The sequence below is a fragment of the Periophthalmus magnuspinnatus genome, chromosome 15 (genome assembly GCF_009829125.3).
Source record: "Periophthalmus magnuspinnatus isolate fPerMag1 chromosome 15, fPerMag1.2.pri, whole genome shotgun sequence".
Lineage (NCBI taxonomy): Eukaryota > Metazoa > Chordata > Actinopteri > Gobiiformes > Gobiidae > Periophthalmus > Periophthalmus magnuspinnatus.
Genome location: NC_047140.1, coordinates 15,087,685 through 15,109,714, shown reverse-complemented (window position 1 = coordinate 15,109,714; position 22,030 = coordinate 15,087,685). Strand labels below are relative to the sequence as shown.

Here is a 22,030-nt window from a genome sequence, read left to right as displayed (position 1 = left end):
GTGAACAATAAAGATGATCAGGTTTAACTTAAGTACTTTTTGGATATTTCATTGCAAAGTACGATGTAATCAATGGAAAATGTATATAACTAGCCCTATATAATTAAAAACAAATCTGGAGAACAGAAACAGCACCTTTAGACCTTGAGCTACTTGGTCAGGAGGGAGATGCTGGACATTATAATCAGATGCAAACAGTGCACAGAGGTCAAATTTTATCACAAAGTGCAACTTCCACAATATTCTGTGTGGCAAGAAAAGGGAAATTTACTCATTTACAAGACAAAAAGTAGCAATTATCAACACAAGCTCAATAAAAAGTCACATATATGTAACCGTTATGTTCCATATGTCCCAAATAAAATAGATAATTTGCATGTATTAGGGTAAATTAATAAAACCACAGTTGAAACCCCTTTAATTTTAATATGTAATGAAAATAAAAACATGCCTTGAACTAAGATAAGTTTGTATTGGTGGGTTGCAGATGACATCACAACATTCTATAGACCCATAATATTTAATACAGATGGGGGCAGCTCAAATAAATACAGTTAAAAGGCAGATTTCTGTTCTAATACACTGAGTTCTTGGGTTTAGTCACTAACAGAGACGATCAGGTTCAACATTTGTCAGTTTATGTAAAAAACAAAAACAAAAAAACAAACAAAAACAAAACAAAACAATGCAATTAATAAAAAGCCATTTGAAAGAATCCAAGTTGTTATTGCCTTCTGTTGAATAAATAAACCAAACTTAATATCAGTTTAGTTATAGTCATACTTGGAACCCCTTTTAAAATGTTTCCAAATGCTGCTGCCCATTGAACAAAAAAAGCCAGCACAAGAATCTGAGAAGTCTGTTAAGTTTATATTGAAAGAACCAGTGCTTTTATCGCCTCCTGCTGGTTATTTGAGGTACAGCTTCTTGTCCAAAACACCAGACTATATGGCAGCTGCAGTTATATCACACCTGTGACCTGGATAAAACCACAGAGACAGGTGGGTTGATGTTTTTCATGTTGGGACTTCCCCTCTCCACGGGCTATACCACCACACCTCACCACATCAGAGCAGTGGAGCAGACAGAGCGGCACGCAACTGTTCCTCAAAAGCAAAACGTGACAACACAGAAGAGAGATAAGAACTCTGTGAAGCCAAGGAGTAAAAAAAAAAAAAATGCATTTGATATTCCATTGGAAGTCATACAGTAAATACAAACAAGAATGAAACGTCTGCAAATCTATCCATTGCTCAAACCTATATATGCTTTATTTTAGTGACAACATTAAAGCCTAACCATCCTTGTTCTTGTAAATGAGTTGATTTTGGGTTTCTCTCCTTGATGTTTATTGCACTTAGGATATTTATTATTTTATTTTCACTCCTATGTCTTGTTATAATATTGTTCTAATGTATTACAGGTTTAAACACTCAACAAATAGTTTGGTGCTGACATGATCTCCCTTATCTGCTGCGCTTGACCCAGTGGGAGCCAGCCTAGGCCACGGCTGGATGCTAACACATTGCAAATCAAAACATCTTTTAAATTTTTCACGTGTATTATTATTATTTGGCCCTGACTCATGTTCAGGTGTTTTGTTTTTTTTTTTTGTTTTTTTGTGAGGGCAGAATGCAGGACGCGGGCACAGAACAATGGTGCGTTCAAGGAGCAGGAAAGAAACAGCACGTAGCAGTGTTATGTAAGGAAACTCCAATGACCTCAAGGCTAAAAATACAGATTAAAGATAAACACATTCAAACAAATAAAATAATACATTTAGATTTTTACTAATTTAAGAAAATGTATTTAAAGGTCTTACACCAAACTGGCATTTTATTTTAAAGTTTTCAACCATATTTTATGTTATAATTTAGTTTACTTAACAAAATCATACTTTGGTTGTGTTTGTGTCTTTGCTACAAATCTATGTTTTTATGGACTTACTTTTAAACTTTGAGGAGCAAATTTCAAATGTTGTTAAAACCAGCTTTTTTCAGCCAAGATAAATAGCAAAAGAGACCTGGACGACTGAGGGATTACACAGAAATAAGACAAATCACTAAACTAAAACCAATCCTAATATGCTAGGACTTTGAAACAATCACACGTGCCTTTTTAACCAATAAACTGAATAACTGCAGCTCATTGTACTCAGGCCTCCCACAGTCGTCCCTGAACATGTTACAGTTTTACCAAATTGCTGCTGCCAGAGAGGTCATCGGTTCTTAAAAGAGAGACCATATCACACCCATCCAGGCAAAACTCTACTGGCTCTCTATTAAATACAGAATTGATGTTAAAATTTTACTATTTGTTTTTAAATCACACACTTCACTTGCGTCACAGTACATGCATTATCTTTTAACCCCACACATTCCCCCTTGGCCCCTGTCTGTCCCATCATCGCGCCTCAGAACTACAGAAGACTGAGCTTTCTCTGTTGTGGCCCCAAAGGTTTGGAACGACCTCCCACTTCATCTGAGAAAATGCTTCTCCTTACGTCATTTTAAAACCCTCCTCAAAACACATTTTTTTGAGATGGCGTTTAACAGCCCTTGAGCTTTCCTCTGATGCTGTCAACTTTAGATTTTATTTTTGTGTATTCAGCTAGTCACTGTATTATCTCTGTGTATTCAGGTACCTTTAGGTGTACTAGTTTGTATTTGTTTATTGTGTCATCTTTACTACTTTATATATATATACATACATACATACATACCCCCCCCCCCCCCCCACACACACACACACACGACAAGTTAGATGGAATTATGCAGCAAAGGAAAGAAAACAAACAAACAAAAACCTTCAAATAAATACTTACATTTTACATTCAAATTCCTCAAAGTATCTACACTTTACTTTGTTTCAAACCCTTGGCCTTCACTCAATGAAATCTCCAGAAATGGTTTTCACTTCACAGGTGTGCAATGAGTGCAAACCAGTGATCAAAGCAAAGGGTGGATATTTTTAAAAATCTAAAACACGTTTTGAGTTATTTTGAGTTTATTTTTGTAAACTACATTCCATATGTGTCCATCCTTAGTTTTTATGCTTTCAGTGAGAATCTAAAATGCAAAATGAAGAAGAGATATAAATGAAAGTGTGTATCCAGTGTATCTAAACTTTTGACTGGTAGTGCACTTTAAATTGCATTATTCATTCACTCCATATTAAGTGGGGGTAAGGTTCCATACTTAACTCTGTCTCCATCCCTGTGGCTTGGTCCCACTGTATGACATCATTAGGTGGTAATCCAACAAGTGCTCCACATTGTTTTAGTCCATGCTTTCACAGGACAATTATTTCACCACTAAACATCACTATACAGTTGATAAAAAGTGTAGTCTATATTTATTATGTCATTGTAATATTTATGTATTTATTTTGTGTAAAGCTTACAATATTACAATGAATAAGTGATTTATTTCTTTGTATCTGGTTGATTCATTTGCAGATGGACTCCCAGAACACATCCTTCTTAATGTGACATTTTTACAGCAAACTGAAGGATGCAGAGCTCACTGAAGTTCAAGGTTCGTTTGATAATGTGCAGACTGCATGAAAGCTTGGCTCATTTTGTCACTAAACACAGGAGAAGAAACTGCTCAAAACTTGCAGAAAGGTAGGAATAGGCTTTTCTGATGTTTTGGCATTAATTCAGATCCATGTTTTTTGTTGTTGTTTTACGGTACTTACGATGTTATTTTGTTTGAAAGTATTTTCTTAGGTGTCCTAGGGTGCATATGAAAACTTTTTTTTTGTTCAATAAAAATAGCCACCCTTGAAATCAGTTACATCCCCATGCATTATGTAAAATAGACTTTTTAAGCATTTTTGATATATGGTCTTCCGTCATCATTACTCCTGAACTATGATAATAATAATGACATTTTGAGTAATCCTGTATTGTTCTGCATTCGAGTCTTGAGTGCTCAGTTTTTTTTAATTTGCAATTATTAATTATACGATGCACGATTTGGGCGGAACTATTCTTACGGTAGCAGGTCCTACCCGGACCTTTAAATTGTAGCACCACTTAGCTGTCAAGTTAAAACCAGTGTAAACAAACGTGTGTCTGCTCTGCTCCTGACCTTATCGCGTTTTATCAAATACTTTTGAACTTTTAGTTCTCAACAACCCACGATTACAGTTTCATTAACATGCTTTTTAATTCAATTAAGAATTGAACGCTGTTTACCCGAATAACCTTGAGAGGTAAGTTTGTTTGCCATCATTTTCACTGGGGACTTTAGCCACAGGCTAATTTCTCGACTGAATTTGCGAGTAACTTGTGTGAACGGTGTTGGATTGTCTGGTTAATGCTTATAGTTGGAAGCGTCTATTTTGTCAAATATTTGAAGGTTTTGTGGGTAATATTGACACTTGTATTAGCCATCACCCCTTGGAGTGGGATTGATAAAATAACTTCTGATCAATAAAACGTCGTACGCGGGGGTATTATGTCCATCTGATGTTTAAAATACACTGAAACGGACCAGTCTGTATAAAGTTAAAGAAGAAAAAGCCAAGCCACATCCTAAGGGTAATGTTGATTATCCTTGCTAATGGGCGTGTTTGTTTTTGTTAACCCATATAAAATTAAATTAAAAATGTAAATATCTTAAAATATCTTGTTTACGTATTTAGCTAGTTGTATGTAATGCTCTTTGAGTTCTAAGCTAAGTTCTGTGTTTTTTTACACATTTACTTTGTAGCAGTATAAGAATTTGTAATTATATTTGAGGACTAGTAAAATCATATATGATGTAAGAAGTGGTTTTATGGACACCTTTGATGAACTTAGTATAATTAACATTCATTATAATATGACTAGCAGTATTCATTTTATTTAATGGGTTTTGTGTGAATCCAGTTTCACTTAAACCAATACACTTTAGTTGTTAGTTTTGGTAGTAGGAGTAAAAACAGTCCCTGGGAAGAGGGGTAAGTAGTTTTGGGATGACAGTTTGGAAACCTTGAAACTGTCCCTGAGTTTACATCATACCAAGACCAAGAAAACATGTCCTCGATGCATGTTTTCCTAACTTTCAATTTGCTTTCCCATCCTCCACAGAAATGCAGGTTAGACAGTTTGGCCACTCCAGATGTTTAATTTAATTTGGGTGCCAATGGCTGGCTGTTTGTATTTATGTCACAGTCACCAGCTCACTGGTCTGTTCATTGTGTCCAAGCCAGTGGTTCTTAACCTGGGTTCGATCGAACCCTAGGGGATCGGTGAGTCAGTCTCAGGGGTTCGGCGGAGGTCAAGACACGCACCCAATTTGATTCGTGGACTGCGAGCGTCTCCAGACGCTGGCTGTGCCCCAATTCAACAAATGCACCCTTCAATATGCCTATCAAAGTACCTGCCCGACTTAATTTAATGGCACAATGGTGCATTTAAGGACATTTAAGGGCACTTGAATTGAGACACGGCATGAGACACGGCCAGAGTGATGCCCCGGCATTGACTGGGAGGCTGCGCTCTGATTGGACATCTTTGAGGGACCACAGAAGCGCATTACCGAAATTAGGTGATGGGTGTGTGTTAAAATGTTAAAAATAATAAATTGCATAAATACAATAAGTTCATTATTGGAATACATAAGATTAAAAATTAAAATAATTTCAGTGTGGTAGTATTAAAAAAGGTCATGTCTTTGTGAAAAGGTATGTATGTAATTTGTTGTGAGTTCATGCATTGTATTGGTTTTAGATGTTTATGCATGGTTCATTTTGTGCACCAGTAAAACATATGTCTTGAATTTGAAAAAAAACCAAACATATTTTTCAATAAAGAAGGGTTCGGTGAATGCGCATATGAAAGTGGTGGGGTTCAGTACCTCCAACAAGGTAAAGAACCACTGGTCCAAGCACTTGGGCTGTATACAGCCTCTTTACACATTCAATTTGATTTTTCATGATAGTAACATTTCAAACTCATATACTATTATACTAAGATGATTCATTAATGATTTTGGCACCACATTCCTACCTGAGGGAGGTCAGAGCGACCGAAACGTTGTAAGAATAAAATTGAATCAAGAGTGAGATAGTGTGCGGATGTTTCCTAAACCTTTTAGACCAAGTGCTTCCCCTTCTACGCACCTGTCGCCCAGTCAGGTGTGCAGAGTGTACACAGAAACGGCACCACATTCCTAATAAAAATGCTCTCATAAGACTATGGACTGCTATTTTCACACAAAATTACTGGACTTTCGATGATCATGTGGTACTAGTTCAGATTGAGAGGAAAAAAAATGTATATTGATACATCCAATGAGTATCTAGTTTTGATATTGTTTTTTGTATTGATTAGTAGTTTCTGTATAGATTTTTGTCTTACAACCCAGAGTTTCCCACAGATTTCAGAGAGACTATGGGAAGGTTCAGCTTCAGCCGTCCTACCATCACCGCAAAAGAAGAAATGCCTGCCACATTGCATTTTTTGTTTAAATTTGTATTATTCTTAAATGGAGATACATCAAAATGACAACAATTCAATTGGCAATAACAATACATTAAGTCAACTAGGTGAGCCAATACAGAACCTGGAGGTAGAGGACTGTTAGATTATATATAGGTAGTGCCATTGAGGAATTGGGGTAGGGCCTGGGGGCCCTACCCCAACATTTTTGGGAAAACACATCATATTTCCTATATTTTGGATCATTTCTACAGATTTCCTAGCTGGATGGAGTGATTCCAGCTAAGCATATTGCACATCTGGGCAGATTTCTCTCTGGATATACTTAAGTGAGACTCAGAGGAATTAACAATGGTTAGGCCTACTGCTTATATTATCTTCTTATCATTCAGTTTATAAAAAAGCATGCTGTATATGTATTTTTTTACTCGCCATCATTTCATCTGATTAATGAAGTCTCTTGCTTCAGAAAAGCTAAAAACTGTGCTGTACTTAAACTATCTACAATCTTTTCTGAATCCGCATCCACAGTTTGAGAAACATATTTACCTAAACCAGCTTTCACCTTCACTGTAAAGAGGACTGTTTCACCCTGTATTTTAGTGCCATAACACTGACAATAATACATTCAAACTGCATTTTTTTTTTACCTACAGGCTGTTTTAGATATCTCAGTCTCTGCAAAAATCAGCAGCACATTGCTTCAAATAGGCATTTTACTTAATTAAGGAAATTGAAAGCCACATTGGCTAGGATAATGTGGTATTAGTTTTGATCACTTTATTTTTGAATTCAGAGGCCTAAATGCCGTTTATCCATATGGAAAGAAGTGGCCAGGAAATGTGTGCGCTGCCACGGGATGAGAGAACGATAAACAGACATTCATAGAACCAGAGTTGCATTAAATAAACTGTGCTTTTATATTCTGTGTAGATTGACCTGATAGGCTTTAATGTTTAGACCTATGTAGTTTTCTACCTGTGGGTCTTTTGGTTCCAGATCACCTGACCATTATCTCTCCCTCAATTTTTTTCGCCCTTTCAGGAAGAGCATCTGTGTCTTTTGCCTCTTCTCTTCCTGCTCGGCTTGTGCATCAGGCACAAAGGTAAAAGATATCATGGTGGTCTTAATATGTTAATGATTAATACCCATAGAAGTGTAAACCCTCTTTTTAAAATACATCTGTCTGTAACTAAATTTGAAATCTTAAGAATATCTTAAACTGGGCTGTCTTAATGTTCTTTGCCATTTTCCCTCCACAGTCCCCAAGAATGGCTCAGTCCGACAACAAAGTCCTGATTCTGGGAGCTCTGGCTGGAGTGGCAGGGCTCGGTTTGGCTGTGGCCTGTTACCAAGGCTACACCCTCCACCGCAGACGCCACTCCATGCCCGCGCATGCCCTCCGCACCCCCAGCAGTGACCTCGTCTCTGGGCTCATGTTAGCGGATGGCCCCGGCGGTCTTCCCAGGGCCCAGGTGGAGGTTTTAAACAGACTAGAGGCTCTGATTCAGTGCGTGTCTGAGCTAAAGGAAGAGATGAAGGCTTTGAAGACCGCAATACCCACACTGCAAGTGGCCGTGAGGGACGAGCTTCGAGGCCCGGAGACGCGGAGGGTTAGCCCTCTACACAGGCCTGCGCCTGGAAGGAGAAAACGGGCCACTACTGCTGCTGTGAGCGCAGACAGGAGCTCAGAGGAGGCAGAAAGTGAGGGCGGGTAAGTCGGGCTACACTACACTTAAATCTGTTTCAATAGCCCACTTTGCAATTAATGTCACAACCTTAGATAAAAAAGGGCACGCTGTATACATTTAAACACTGCAAAAAACAAAAATGATGTATGAAGTAAACAAGTTAATATTACTACTTAATATTGCCAACCATCCCTGAGCTAAAGTAGTTTCGACCAAAACTTAAGCTTAAGATCTGGAGGTCTTAAGCTTAAGATCTGGAGAATGATGGCTAAACTAAATGGCTAAATTGGGGCTGTGCCATAAATGAAAAGATCATTATATCAAAGGTAAGGCAAGTGTATCTTGTAGCAGTAAGAGCGTGTGGTGATGAAGAGGAGTTGCAGCTCTCTTGTTTAGGTGAAAACTCTGAGTCAGAGCCACAGTGCATCTCTGTATGTCAATACAAAATAAGAACTGTAGTGATCCTGACAGCCTGCTCTTTATGCTTGAAGTCTACCTTTCTATGTTTTCAATAAGACAATAATAAGAAAATCGAGATCAAAACTGAGATCGATCAATATGGGGGGGAAAAGTCCTTTTTTTTCCATATCACCCAGCCCTTTGTTAAATACAGAGGATACATTTCCCTACAATAAAGTGTACCTTGAACATACCTTACAGAATGTTAGAACTGGAAATGAGGAGGTTGTTTTTGCTGGACGAGAACATACCTGCTTGTTTTAGTTTTTGTTTAAGAAGTCGTAATGCTTTGCGATATGATGTCACAATCTATTTTTACCAACTGTGAAAAGTGTCATTCACCTGATAACAATATTCATTACATTAGTTTCTTTATTAAATGTACAGGTTTTGGAAAAAAAAAAAGAAAAGAAAAGATGAACAGAAAAAAACAGAAATAGTTCAGAAATCATAGTGAGGTTTGCTGTCACAGTAATGCTAACAGCTTGCATGGTAACAGTTCTCTTCGTGATTCTCAGACAAAAAAAAAAAAAAAAAAAAAAAATTATAATTCACATAGCACACAGCAAACTTATTTAGACTTAAAGAGCTGCTTGTACAATTTATCTGTACTGAAGCACGACAAAATTCACCCATAGTTCTATCCTGAGTGATAGTTTTATTTGATATTTTTGTAGCCATTCAGAAAAATGCCCAAACCTGCCTAAACCTGCCTAAACTAAACAACATAAGTGCAGAAATGTCACCTCTTGTGTTACCCTGCAAATAGCTATTTTATATACTTTTTTGCAGCTATATTAACTTGATAATCCAACTTTTCCAAACCTTACAAATAAATGGGAAGAATACTTTGAAAATCGAATACAGCACAAAGTCTAATTAGAGATGGAAAATCACACCACAACAGCTGTGTTTTCTTTTTTTTCACTAATACTGTGCAGTTCAAAGCAAAAATTGCACGATGAAGTACTGCCATGTATTCTTTTTAATGTTAGAAAGTAATTGTATTCTGAATATCACCAAATGAACGAATAACTGTACCGGAATATAGGTACTCTAAATTTATATTCAGAATATGTATTTTCAGTACATGTATTCAGTTACTTCCCGACACTGAAAATTGCCAACTAGTTGAACACTCGTCCATGCAGTTTTACTTCAACAATATCTGCCTATGTCTTAGCCAAAGACCAGATGACTAAACCACAATGGCATTTGTGCAAAAACACGCTGATTAGTAGATATTTATGAAATGACAAACACATCAGTTTAAAAACCACAGTTGTCTTTCTCATTCTAAATAAGCTGTGTCCTTGTGTCAGCTGGCCTGGCTGTGATCCTCGCATGACACTGATACTTGCTGCCTAACATAAGAATATTTACAATTGTAATGCTGGTTGTAGTTCAATGAATGGATCAAGTATTTAGAGGCAGTAGAGGCGTAGAGGCAGGTTTTTATCACATGACCTTAAATGTCAAATTGTGGCCTAAGGACAAAAAGAGTATTATGCCCTAACTCTATGTTAAAGTGTATGAAATTGCTTCATCAGAAGTGTCCTCCAGGGACTGTTGTGGCGTATATGAAATTGCAAGCTTCTATGCTTAAAAACATAGTTTTAAATCTATACCTTAATCAAGTTTATTTACTTAAGTGACATGCACTTCTCTTCGAGTATACCCAAATTTCCATGCTTCCAACTTTCTGTTAATATGTTTTTATTAATATGTGAGTAAATGTTATTCATTCACCTCAAACTCAAATATCTAACCTGCGCCGACCTCCCACGACAAAACCAAAAGATGGTGCTCTTTCATAGCACTGGCCTCATGTGAAGTGTAAAAATCACACAGACCCAGAGATGAATCTAATAAAATCTGGATTAAGACACTTGTATTCGTGCTTGTACTGTAAACACTGGTAATGAACCGAATATGCAATATTCAGTATGAATATGTTAAAATCTATGTTGAAATGCTCAAACTATAAAGGTTGCAGTTATTTAGGTAATTTGGGTTCATTTCGCTCAAATTTTGTAAAAATCTAATTTTCACAACTTGAATTGAAAAAAATAATGGCCAGATTAACCAATTACCAAAATAATTGTGAATTGCAGCCCTAGTTTATGCTGTTGTTCTATGTTTCTTATTTTAGATAGAAGTTGAGGAAAATGCATAGCTCAAGGATACAGGGATTATTCAGAATTGATAAAAATGTAATTTGAACAGTTAGAATTGGCTATTTCCAAGGTTACAGTTACTAAACAATATATTGGTCTCTCCAGAAGTATGGAGAAAAAGATCATTGTGCTGTAACTCTCTATTAAAGCAGTTTCACAATATCGCTTTGTCAGAAGTGTTATGGACTGTTACAACATCTTCCATTCAAATTTCAGTGTCTCTCCAGAACTAAATATTCCCATGTCTTCATGGGTCTGTTTTTCACGTTCAAACTAAAACTGAGAAACTGGAGGGAAAGATTTAGCTAAACCTTTGATATTTTTTGAGTGAACTGAGTAGTCTACTCATATGCAGTTTAATTAAATCCTTAAATCCACTCACACATTTTAGTTCAGATAAACTGTTTGTGATACAGATTAATTTTTCCAAACTTGCTGAGCCCTTGTGTGATTTAACTCTACATTTTGATTGACAGCGGACGGCCTCTTCAAAGGCCTCACCTACAGCCAGGCCTATTACGCTTCACTCAGATCTCTCCTCTCTCTCCTCCCATAATTAAAGGCATTTCTTAGCCGCTCTGTCATTTGTGCCAACCAGAGCCCCAGGTCAGGTGTACATCCCCTTTAAGAACTACCTATACCTCTACTCCATTCACAATATTTTGATTGAGAGTTTGATGAAACTTTGATGGGATAGGCACAGATTATGTTGAAATATTGAAAAAATGCTTTATTAGACAGCAAACAAACTTGTACTTATGATTGTGTCTGAATAGTGATGTGTGTTGTGCATTATTATAAGGCCAGCAGAGGGCACTGTACATGTTAGGATAGAACTTTGCCATCTTGGGAGTTGCTCAGTGAGTGTATAGACAGTCTGATTCTACTTCACTGTACTTGGTTTGCATGGAAATTTTAGATACCGGTACATTTTTTCCCTACCATTTGAAGAGATTTTTTGCCTTCATTGAAAGCAACATTATATTTCTCTATGTAGGGCTGGTGTGATAGGGGTGGCAGGGTGCTATCGACAAAACGTTTTTTGGATGATCCCAATGACAGGACTCGTACAGTATTTTTGCAATCCATTAGAACTGTTGTTGTAGTCATAGAATGTATAAAGAAGTGAGTATAATGTCACCCATAGAATTCGGCTCCAGTCAAATGAAGCTCATTGAGGCTAGATGTTATAGGGGTGAATTTGGAGCCAAGTTCCATATTTGAAATTCTGACCAGAGTATCATAGCAACCAAAGAGCCAATCTGGAGCCAGGCTGTAACGCCCAATCTCACCCGCACTGCTGGTTTAGACATGGATCTATTAAAATAACAATATTTAAGAGGGAGCAAGCGCTTAGCAATGCTGTCAATCAAACTTGTTGTTAATGCTAGTGGAAACAACCTTGGGGAAAGAAGGCGCCTGAGTTGTCTGTTATTAATGATGTTATCTTGATTTATGGATGAAATAGCAAAATAAAAACACTAGGATCATGTAGAGTAGCTTAATACAAACAGTTTCAGACCAAAATGACAAGGCTCATTGCAACAGTTACAGAGCGAGGGGTAACAGTTTTACAATATAAACTGAATTGGAGCCGATGGAGCCAGAAACGCATCCATGATCACTTCCTATTTGGAACGCGGTGGCTAATGTGTTAGCTACATTTATATACAGTCTATGGTTGTAGCTTAAGTTTGCCCAAAACTGAATAGACTATTAATTGAACGAAACATTTCATAAATAACAGTGCATTCCCCCATTTCAAAGTTTATTTTACTGTCTATCATCTTTTTGCCACCTTTTCTGGTATTTTTTTTATTATAGACTAAATGCTCAGTATATTCAAATTCAAAAGACTAGTGATTTTCAGTATCTAGAATGCTATATGTCACACTCCCAGATGAGCCATTTTTGCCCCCTATGGATAAGAGTTCACGGAATATCCGGAAGGTAAATTCACAAATGTTGAACCTGATCATTTCTATTAGTGACTAGACCCAAGAACTCGCTGTATTACAACAAAAATCTGCATTTAACATTATGAGTTTTAGCTGCCCACATCTAATAATTGACCTATAAAACTTGATGTCTTTACCCAAACATTTGTAACATTATTAAGGATGGCAGTCTGAAGGTGATTGATTATGCAGAGCCTAATCATTTTGTCTGTTACACAGAAAATTTATAAAACCAAACTAATCTTTCCTCAGAGCCAGAATCCTATCTTTGAAGTTTGATTGGTGTCTGGCAACATCTGTCTGAGCTGCGTCATTTTCTTCATGTTCTATAATGTTCATCAGTAACAGCAGTTACAGTGATGTTGTGTCATGTGCTGGGTTGACGGACAGGTCAGAATTCTTTGGTCGAATTTGTACTTTTAATTCTCACAATGCAGATGATTCATATTTTTGTTACAACTGAGCCTGTCCACATTTGAGACAATTTTGGAAAAAAATATCTAATTGTTATTTTTCTCACAAGCATGGTGATTAGTAAAAACAAAATGTAAAATCTGTCAACTGGACATTCACCCACTGCTTCAGTTTTGGTCAGATCACTTGTGGACACTGCCTTGTATCTATCTGAAGTGAAAGCAATTTGGTCTACTCCATTCAGTGTAGTGAAGACTGCAGTGAGCGTTGTATTGGAGAAAATAAACAGCCACTCCATAAGAGAATGTACCAACACCATCGTGAGAGCTCCTTGGGACCACAGTCTGCTGTCGATCTCCATCTCAAAGACACTGACCACTCCACTGTAAATTGCAGCCATTACGATTTGCTAATTGTGTCCATTTGATTGGCTTGCAATTAATCTATGTAAAATTTCAAAATTATATTGCGTTCTTCAAACACACAATTGTACAATTGTTGTTGTTGCACCCTCTACTTTTCAGATGGAGTGTCCGACACCTGTTTGTTGCTAGCATACCCACTCACATTAAGAACACATGTTTTTCAAGGTAATTCACTTAACAATAAAACGAAACAACAAAAAAGCAGCTGTAATAAATAAATGCAAGCTGGATATGTGTAATATCATACTGTAGAATTTTCCAGGCTGAATAATAATAGTTCCATGCCAAAAGAGACAAGGAGGAGGAGCCCCCACCAGAAAAGTTACAAAGTATACCTTTAAGCCACAAGAATAATAGACAAATTTCTTTCTTTTTTTTTTTTTTTTTTTTACAAATAATGCAGTAATATGTATTTTCTGTTTGGTGCTGTACCTGATTTTTACTGATTTTAACTTGTTCATTTTAAATATTTTGCGGTGATCCAAAATTATTCCTCACTCACCTCATGCATTTTGATAATCCCAATTATTAATTTCAATACATTTAAAAGAGCTTTTCCCTGCTCTCAGAGACCAGAGTGGCGTTTTACCTACTGAAATAATAACTTGCATGATAACCATGCACTTTCTGATTAACGGACAATTAAAGTCTTTATAAGTACATGCAGACAGCACACCAGACTTTGACCTGCTTATACAATATATCTGTACTGGGACAGGACATGTTTTGCGCAAATACACGGAGCCTTTCAAACTGTGAATTACCCATAACTTATATAATCCCATGCCCTACACTTTAAATGATTACACCAATTACTAGAATGACGTGAACACAACTTGTATAATAACAGAAAAAAATCGGGGTCTACCAAAGTTCAAAATTTCCAGTTGTTATTATTATTTTTTTCCAATTAGCTCAGATGTCAAAACAGCTTCCTTACAGTTACCATCGCTGTTCTGAACTGCTCTTGTCCCAACACGTGCCTCATCTTCATTCCCACTGACTTTATTCACATTTTTGTAGCTGGAGGACATAATTACTGCTCCTTTTTCCCTTTCCAGAAAAAAAAAATGCATTTATGACATTAGATGGTTGTTGATTTAAGCAGAATTAGGTTTTGTTTAGAAAAGGGCAAGTCCGATCACCACGCGCGGGGATGTTTATAAAGGGTAAAAAGGCCCACATTGTCTGCTCTGATTAAAAGCTTTAGTCAGAGTAGTTCATGACGTCACTGTACGTGTCGGGTGCACATGTGGTACGTGCAGACGACTCAGGTTCAGTCTAAGAGCTAAAAGACGACAAAACTGAAGACATGGAGGCTTTATATTTATTATTTTATTCATATGACGGCGACAGATGGCTTGGTTTAATCTATAGTGCAGTGTAAAGATGAGACATGAGCTGACCTGAGACTGTCTGCTGTGACTTTGGCCTCCCACATTAGACTATTTGTTTACATGTCATGATGCTAGCGGCTGTTAAATGACTCTATTGTTAAAGAGGGGTATTACAGTTCTATGAGGTATTGATTGCTAACATATAACATATTTAGTTATGTGTCAGCAATTGTGTTTAGTTCATGTTATCTTTCATTGTTTTGAAAACGCTAAATTAACTGAACAATGTATTAACGTGTTTAATAAGTTGCAGTTTTTGCCAAGTCTCCCCTCCCTTTGCTTGCCGTTCACTCCCGTCACTCCCCCTTCAGAGTGTCATCACATTACAATCGGTGTGCATGCCATTAATAAAGCAACTGTATATTTATGGAAAATTGCCCTGCGGGACCATCGGTGACGTAGTCTTGTGGGCTGGACTTTGGACAGAATCTTACAGCTAACTGTAAGGAGGGTTCGAATAGGGCCTGGAAAAGATCACTAGATTACGCAAACATACATGGATGATATCTGAAACCTCTTCTGGCACGTTTTTCGTGAGGGAATAACGTTATAACATGGTAGAAAGCTCCAAAGAGCTTATTATGGATGATACCCCCTCTTTAATCACTTTGAGAGCTAATGGTTTTAAATCAGATCATCAGCTTGTGACTCTTTAATGGTCTACAGCCGATCCTCTGTCAGTAAAAGCACTTGAGCCAGGCTTCAACACGGCTGTCCAATCAAATGTGTTTATTTCAGTGATGCATGTAAAACGAGGGAGCTCATTGGAGCTCATTTACAAATAAAATAAAATGGAGCATCCAGCTATATAATAATTTTGAGAGCTTTTGCCATGCCCTCTTTTTAGTCAACTAAACGATTGGCAGGACATTTCTTTTGTCCACCAAGAATTTCTTTTGTCAATTGCAGCTCCAAATTGCAGTGTCTAAAAAAAAAATACAGAAAAAATTATAATTCTGCCCTAATTTAACTGCTTTCTTCTTTCATCTCAGGTCTAGCTACTGTTCAGTTAAATCATGTTTTCAGTGCCATGTTCACAGCACAAGTTCCAACCTTAGTTACGAATGTGAAAACGCCCGAAACATTTTAATAAACCACTTTAAATGTCACAACTGTCTTTATTCCTTAAATAGACGAGAAGAGGAAGCTAAATTTGCCAAACTTGTAAACAATACAGTGTGAGTGATGAAATGGCTTGAGTCTGTGCCAGAGCAGGTGCAAAAGTCCCTGTGAAGACAAAGCTGTGGGCGGGGCTACGCAGGTTACAATGCAAATTCTCATGTTACTAAATTAGATCTTAAGTAAACCAACAACTATTAATGTATTAATTCTCAAAATAATTCATGCTGTGTTGTTCAAATGATTAAACCTTGATATGTTTTGGTTTAAAAATTATATTTGGTGAGCTCTTTTGATGAATACTTCCTCATCTGACCCTGTTCCTATATTCTCTGCTCCATCTGACCCTCTCCTCTGCATCCTGTGCTTCACCTGACCCTCTCCTCTGCATCTGCTGCACCATTTGACCCTGTCCTCTTCACCCTCTGCTCCATCTGACCCTCTCCTCTGCATCGTCTGCTTTGACACCAGCTAATCTTTTACAATTTTTTTTAATCATTAAGGCTATTTGATTTTAGAAAATGTAATCTATTTTTGTTATTGATACTTTTTTTTTTTTATGTGTGTCTTGGCAAATTTACCAACCAAAACGTCATTCAGTTGTTCCAAACTTGGGTTAAAAGTACTTGCTATACACATATAAGGGACTTTTTCACCTATGTACAGGCCATTCTACATCTCTAACAGTCATTCACTGGTCTCCTATAAATAAAGGTGAATTGGATTTGTGTTCTATTGTTTACAACTTGTTCTAAAAGTGTCCCTTACTCTTTTCTATTTTTGGAGCACAGTGCTTGCACCATGGCAGTGTAGAATATAGAGCAGAATGATCTCATGGTGAATTATGGCCCTGGTTTGTGACAGCTGAATGTTTCCTCTGGGTATCAGTCACTAAAAACAAAAGAGGCTTAGTTCAAACTCTCTGACGTCAATTCGACATTTGTCCTTTGTGCTCAGAACATCTATAAATGCTGCAGTGTTTAGACAGGTATTCCTATAAGTCTATTATCATTACTGAATACTTATTAAACTTATCAAATAGGACAGTCATAAAATGAACCGTTTCAGCCTTAGTATATGTTTTATCAAAGTAAAACGAGTAATTTGCTTGCAAAAAATGACTCAATTCTTTAAAACCTTGTGAAGCTGAAGCGCACAGAGCCGTCGTGGGGCTTTAGGCTGAGCATTGTGCGAGAGCATAAGGACCATCATGATGAAAACCAGTGAAATAAATGAATAGATTACTCAATCTGAGTAAATAATCAATCGATGACTTGATTACTGAAATAATCCGTAGATGCAGCCCTAAGGTGCACTGTGTAACTTTTCTGGTGCAATGTCCACCACCTTCTTGTCTCCAGGGAGATGTCATTGATTTGCCGGGAATGTTAGATTGGCAGACCATTTGTATTCTCATGTAACAGCACTAGATGCTATCTACATTACTGTCATTTGATAGTGTGCCAGCTTTGGCTGGTTTTACCTCTGCCATGTACTGGTAAAAAAAAACAAAAAAAAACCCAAAAAACTTACAGATAGTAGTTTTAACTAAACAGGTATTTAAATATTTGATCAGACATTCACAGCCAGTTCTCCCCTCTATTTAAACTCTGATTGTCTGCTCCTCTCCCCCTCTCTCTCCGCTCTGTCAGAGGCAACTGCATGCTCTCAGCCTTGCAGTGGTTGGCACGGTAACACGGGTTTGTTTTGCACTGTGTAACTGCGGAGACTGGCGCTAGCTCCATCAGCCCCATTGAGATCTGTACCCAAGAGCCTTTCCTCTCAATACAGCACGTCTTCTATTGAAAACAACGTGCTACAAATGTTGGCCTCAGCTCTGCCGATGAAGTCATGTGTTTTGGTTGTACTCACTATAGTTTTATACTTGTCCGGGCCGATTGTGAAGAAGTAACATCAATTTGTGAATGAATGTGCTGACAGCCTCATTAGATAAGCCACAATTTAGAGTTGAATGATTTTAGAAACAGTAAGTTGTACTTGTAATATGTACTAGTTTGAACACACCTTCTCATTCAGTGCTTTATTTTTTTACCTTCAGCGCTTTCTATTTTGAAGCTACTGAAGACATCAAATATATAAAGCAAGATGTGTGAGATTATGTAGCAAAGAGAATTATGTTAAAGGGCCTATATTATTCTATTTTTTTAAATATATGTTACAATGTTGTTTCCTCATCAAAAACATACCATGAGTTTTGTTCACACGTGTGTAACACACAAACCCTTCATATTTAGGCTTAGTTCTTCTCTCAAACTGAAAACACTCTGTTCCATGTTGTGATGTCGTATGATAATACAGAAAGTGTCTACCTTTTGCTTTGTCGACAGAGCTGCAAACCCTTGACCTTCTTTCAATGAGCTTCATGATGAAGTCTCCTGAAATGGTTTTTGCTTCACAGATGTACCTTGTCAGAGTTAATTAGTGGAATGTCCAGACTGCAAAGTGATGATGAAAGCAAACAGAGGCCAGTTTTCAAAATCTAATATCTAAACATATTTTTATCTTGTTTACTACATTCCATATATGTTCATTCATAGTTTTGATGTCTTCAGTGAGAAGGTAAATAATCATGGCAATAAAGCAAAAAACATGACATGAAAAAGTCTAGTGCTAGTGTGTCTAAAATCAAGATTTGTTTCACAATGTGCATTTTAAACACGTCCAGGACATGCTAGAGGAGACTGAAATCTGAACTGCTAAACTAATTCAAGAATTTGCATTTCAGAATGTGTTTTAGATATCTAAACTACAAGGATATAATGTGACCTATCTTTGTATACAGTCTATGGTCTACATCAATTCATTTTACATACTAAGTGAGTGTGACGTCACTCATAGTGTTCGACGCCAGTCAAATGAAGCTCATTGAGGCAGTTACTCAAGGGGTGAATTTTGAGCCAAGTTGCATATTAGGAATTCCGACCGCGATAAGCAACCAAAGAGCCAATCCAGAGCTAGGCTGTTGGAGATGACGTCCCTTCCAGCCCAAACCGCTGGTTTAGCAGGGTGAGCAACTTAGCAACGCTGTCAATCAAACCTGTTTCTAAGACTAGTGGGAGCGACTTCGGGGAAAGAAGGCACCAGATTTGTGTGTTATTAATGTTCATATCTTCAATTATGGACACAATAGCAAAATAAAATACCAAGATCATATAGGATGGGTAAATACAGACATTTTAAGGCCACAATGACAAGCCTGACAGCAGCACTTACCGAGCTGGAAGTGTGCCTGTGATCAGTTCCTATTTGCAACATAGTAGCAAGCGGGTTAGCTATGTCCATGTATATACAGTCTTTGATGATCACATATTAGTAAGTGAGGTAATATTACTTAAACAACTATTAAGTAGTCAAATAATTGTACTTAATCACTTGACTAATGAATTGGAAAAATTGTTGTTAGTTGCATCCCTGTTAGGTTGTGGGTTGTGTAACACCTGGTAAGGAAAAGTATCTATGCAGTTTATTAGATAACATATCAAATCAAGAATGGCATGCATTTCACAACAGTTTGTAGATGTCTAATCTACAGGGTTACATTGGGACCTTCTTTGTAAAATCTACCAATTTGCAAGTGTCTACATGAATTAATATTTGTTTCAATTGTATGAAGTGATGACAACTCTACGAAATTTCTTGATGAATGAAACAGCAAAATAATTGTTGTAGTTTGTATAGCCTGAATGAGTTTGGAAAACTATGCAATTTTAAGACAGGTTTTGCAATTTAGTTCTCATCTCAACATTGTTGTAGCGGACTGACCTATGAACCACTAACTACATATTATAATCCAATGAGGTAATATTCTCAGAGTGCAGGGTTAGCAGGTTTAAGATGCCATGAAGACACTGGGATATTTTGTTGTTTGCACAGGACTGCTCATAAATAATTCCATCTATTCATTTTGACCATTCAATTTGTAAATTTGATCCAGATGTAATTAATCTTGGCGCCCTAACTTAACGTATTGTTAGGGATAATAGCTACATTTGTGAATGAAAGTGCTGACAGGGCGTTTCCTTAAGCTCTCACTGCTGCTCTGAACATGTGACCTTATTAACTAAAGTACATGTTATTATATCTTCTGCCGCACCAGGGCCAGAGCGTCTGTGCGGTGAATTTTGCAACATCTCTGCTCTTCATTCAGACTTAAGCAATTTGCACCTGAGTCCTGTCAACATCCACAAATTGTGGCTGAGACGCACAACAGTGTAAAAAGCCTCTCCAAGACCACAGGCATTGTTTTCAAGCTCTGCGTATAATCCCAGTTTTACACATACAAATCAGCACTGAGGAATATAGCGAAAAATGTATCTTTCTTTTCCCCTTGTTGATTTGATATTTAAATTTACATTTCTTCCTCCAAAGTCTCAACTCAGTAACAGCATGTGGTTTTGAGCTAAGGATTGGCTGTGGACCTCTCCATTAAAAACACCTGAACTGATCATTGACCATTAGACATGAGTGAATATTGATTCAGTTAGATATTATAATAATGATTTTTAGTTCAACTTGCAAGACATTATTTGTGGTCTATACTTGTCACAGCTGCCCTAGAGTAAACTGGTGTCTCTGCCTACAGCTTCTCCAACCTCATGAAGCTCACTCAAACTGCACATCCACATAGGAAAGGTTGGTTTAGCGTCTTGCCCAAGGACACAACAGTAGTGAACAGCTTAGAGCAGAAATTGAACTACCTGCCTTCTAATTATATGGCATCCACCAAATTTTTTGATGTACTTTTTATTTTTATTTTTATATTGACCATAACAATTCAATTTGGGTCCTTTTTCTTGTATCATTAGGAACATTTTTTTCTGTTCTATGATGAGATTTTTGAGAGTTGAATTATAAACTTATGATGTATGACTCATTATATATACAAAATAACTGCATTTAGTTATTTATTATTTTGAAGACTTTTTGAGAGATATTTCTGATTTGTGGTTTGATTTCAGTATTATCATTTGTCGCCTATATTTACTTGTATTGCAATATATCGCACTTCAAAATGTATTATCATTATTATTATCATTTAAAAGAGCCAAGCCCATTGACCATGACTGAAACTTGGTCTCTATTAAAATTCACTAACTGCAGAGCTCTAGTGTAAAGTGAGTTTCCATTTTAGGATGCAGTGAAGTAGCTGTTACATGACGTTATCCTATGGCTCAGTGATAGAGCTGCAGTCGCCAGTTGTGTAAACCATAAATTATGATACATTATGAAAGTGGATTCATCCTGACAGCTTGTTGTATTTGTTTAATTTCTCCTGGATGGGCGGCTGGTTTTTCAAACAGAGGAGTAGTGTACACAGTCACTGAGATGTGTGTTTGTGTCTGCTTCTTTTGGGCAAAGATGATTCATGGCCTGTGACAGGAGGCTCTCAACACTGAACACTCAATATAAGGCAAATGTCTGTGCAAGATACACCGATAAATGACGGTCAAAAACATGAATGAATTTAGTGAAAAGACATTAATTTATAGATAGAGCAATGCACGATTCAGCTTTTGCAGGACATGATGAATGGCATTTATTTCTAAAACTGTTTATAACTCTTTTGGATCTGCTTTAAGTTAACTAAGTGCATAAATAGATTTGTTTTAAAGATTACATTGTATGGATGTTTTATTTTGAATCAGTTTTTTTGCAGTCTTTTTTTAAGGGCTCATATTGTGCTATTTTCTGATCTATGTTATAATGTTGATTCCTCATCAAAAACATACCTGGAGTTGTGTTTTGTTTCATTCACATGTTTAACACACAAAACCTGCATATATAGGCTGTATTCTTCTGTCAAACAGAAAACACTCTTCACTCACATGTGGTAATACAGGAAGTGCCACTATGCTTTAAACTCTATACACCTTTTACTTGAATCTTTTGGATAATTTCAGTTCTGGGATTTCCTATCTTTACTAAACAAAGGTAGAGGT

The 22,030-nt window shown here is 37.0% G+C and overlaps 1 protein-coding gene across 2 annotated transcripts in view; it reads left to right on the top strand.

Annotated features, from left to right (window-relative positions):
* The first annotated feature begins 4,153 nt into the window (after positions 1-4,153).
* LOC117382962 (regulator of microtubule dynamics protein 2) overlaps positions 4,154-22,030 on the top strand; it is a 59,773-nt gene continuing 41,896 nt past the window's right edge. The window contains exons 1-3 of one of the 2 annotated variants that reach the window (XM_055227263.1): positions 4,154-4,218; positions 7,475-7,535; positions 7,693-8,144. In XM_055227263.1, the coding sequence (XP_055083238.1) occupies positions 7,702-8,144 (443 nt within the window). In that variant the 5' untranslated portion in view covers positions 4,154-4,218; positions 7,475-7,535; positions 7,693-7,701. The remainder of the gene's footprint in view (positions 4,219-7,474; positions 7,536-7,692; positions 8,145-22,030) is intronic. The other variant, XM_055227264.1, reaches the window with a different exon arrangement.